Source organism: Phoenix dactylifera, chromosome 9 (assembly GCF_051530095.1).
Source record: "Phoenix dactylifera cultivar Ajwa chromosome 9, Ajwa_hap1_PhDact_Kaust_v1.1, whole genome shotgun sequence".
Classification (NCBI taxonomy): Eukaryota; Viridiplantae; Streptophyta; class Magnoliopsida; order Arecales; family Arecaceae; genus Phoenix; species Phoenix dactylifera.
Window position 1 is genome coordinate 27,760,663 of NC_143198.1, and position 1,850 is coordinate 27,762,512.

The 1,850-nt window shown below is 41.5% G+C and overlaps 1 protein-coding gene across 1 annotated transcript; it reads left to right on the top strand.

Moving 5' to 3' along the window:
• The first annotated feature begins 1,205 nt into the window (after positions 1 to 1,205).
• On the top strand, positions 1,206 to 1,850 carry LOC103709527 (RING-H2 finger protein ATL39-like). The gene has a single exon (XM_008794938.3). The coding sequence runs from the start codon at positions 1,206 to 1,208 to the stop codon at positions 1,848 to 1,850; it is 645 nt and encodes a 214-aa protein (XP_008793160.3).

Sequence of the window (1,850 nt, forward strand, 5' to 3'; positions counted from 1 at the left end):
ATTTATTTTATTTTATTACCCTTCATATATTCCAACTCCAGAATTTATTTGAAGTCTACATAAAATATGCCAGCTCCTCTTCCAACTCAACCGTCAATTGATTGTTATCGAAGCTAATCCAACTGTCAATTGATAGTTAGATACAACCCATCGCCACAGCAGCGTCTGTAACCAACCAATGGCTCCAGGCGGACTCTATCTTCCTCACTTGTAACTGCATCCTTGCCATCTATTGGTCTATCATTGGCTCATGGATACGAAACTAGATCTTAGTCAAACTGTCAAACAGAAGTACCGCTCTGCTCTGTAATGTAATATCTACTTAATAAATTGTGCTATGATGTAAACAAAAACTCATATGACATGCATTTTTATTTCTTATTTCCAAACTTATGGTTTTACCATGGAATGATATATATATGTATACTGTGTGTGTATATATATATATATATATGTATGTGCGTATGTATGTATGTATCAACTCATGTCTACCGCTAGTGCTCTTTCGCTTTTTCTATATATATTGTTCACATCAAGGTGTAAAATTATAACTATTTTAACAATTTTGGATCCCTACATTACATTATATTTATAATAATGAGAAAATAATAAAAGTATAACAAATTATTTTGTATTAAAGTGACCGATTATAATGCAAAAAAATGGCCATTATGTTATAAATTTTATTTTTAAATTTGGAATACTGCACCATGATTGGCAACCTAAAGATAATAAATTTCAACTGGGTGAGCATCGGTTTGGAAAATAACACTTTGTTTGTAATTAGTTATTTTTGATTATAATGGCTAACAAATAGTATAATGGTCATTATTTTAATATTGAAAAAGTTGAAATCATATATTTTAAGGTAAATATGGACATTGCATTATCTCTTCATTCCTTAAACATCTTCAAACCTATCCAAAATTAGATATCTCACCAACTGCCACCGTTCGATCATCATCTCGTGGCTGACATAAACATCTGAACACTATCGACCTCTTATTCTTAAACTTGTTTTAATGCACTTTAGCCAATTATCTCTCGAAATAAACTTTAGCCAACGATAACAACAGGATAAGCAACAGAAATTTCGTTACCAAGTTTTTTTTAAAACAAACTCCTCCCCACTTCTTTGTTAAGATAAGAAATAAGGGAGGAGAAAGGAAGAAGGGTTTTACAATTTACACACACATACACCCACCATGTCCAACGTCCCACCGGCTGGATTCTTCGACGCCGAAGAAACCCAATCGAGATACGACTTCAAGACCCAGTTTCTGACCACGGTCCTCCTCTGCCTCGTCTTCATCGCCGCCCTCGTCGTCTTCCTCCACTTCTGCGGTTGGTGCGTCCTCCGCCACCGCGGCCGCCTCCCCGCCCCGCGCACCTCTATTGTCAGCCTTTTCCGTGTCGGGCCCGCCACTGCTCCGAAGCCCGGCCTCGATCCCTCGGCCATCGCTGCGCTACCGACGGTTCCTTACCGAAGAACTATCAATGGCGAAAACGACGGGAGCGATGCTGAGTGCATAATTTGCTTGATTGTGATAAAAGAAGGCGAGAGAGTCCGGCTGCTGCCAAGCTGCAGGCATGTCTTCCATGTCACCTGCATCGACATGTGGTTGAGTTCTACTTCTACATGTCCCGTTTGCCGGGCCGTGGTGGAGCCAGCACCGACGGCGGTCACGGTGGAGCCAGCACCGCCGGCGGTCACGGTGGAGATTGGCGAGTCATCAGCCTCACAACCGGGGACGTTAGAGTTATCGGGTGGTGGTGGTTCCGAGAGCACATCAGGGTCGAAGGAAGCTAGGAGACCTCAAGGAGAGCGGCTCGATGTCGTCGCGGTTTAG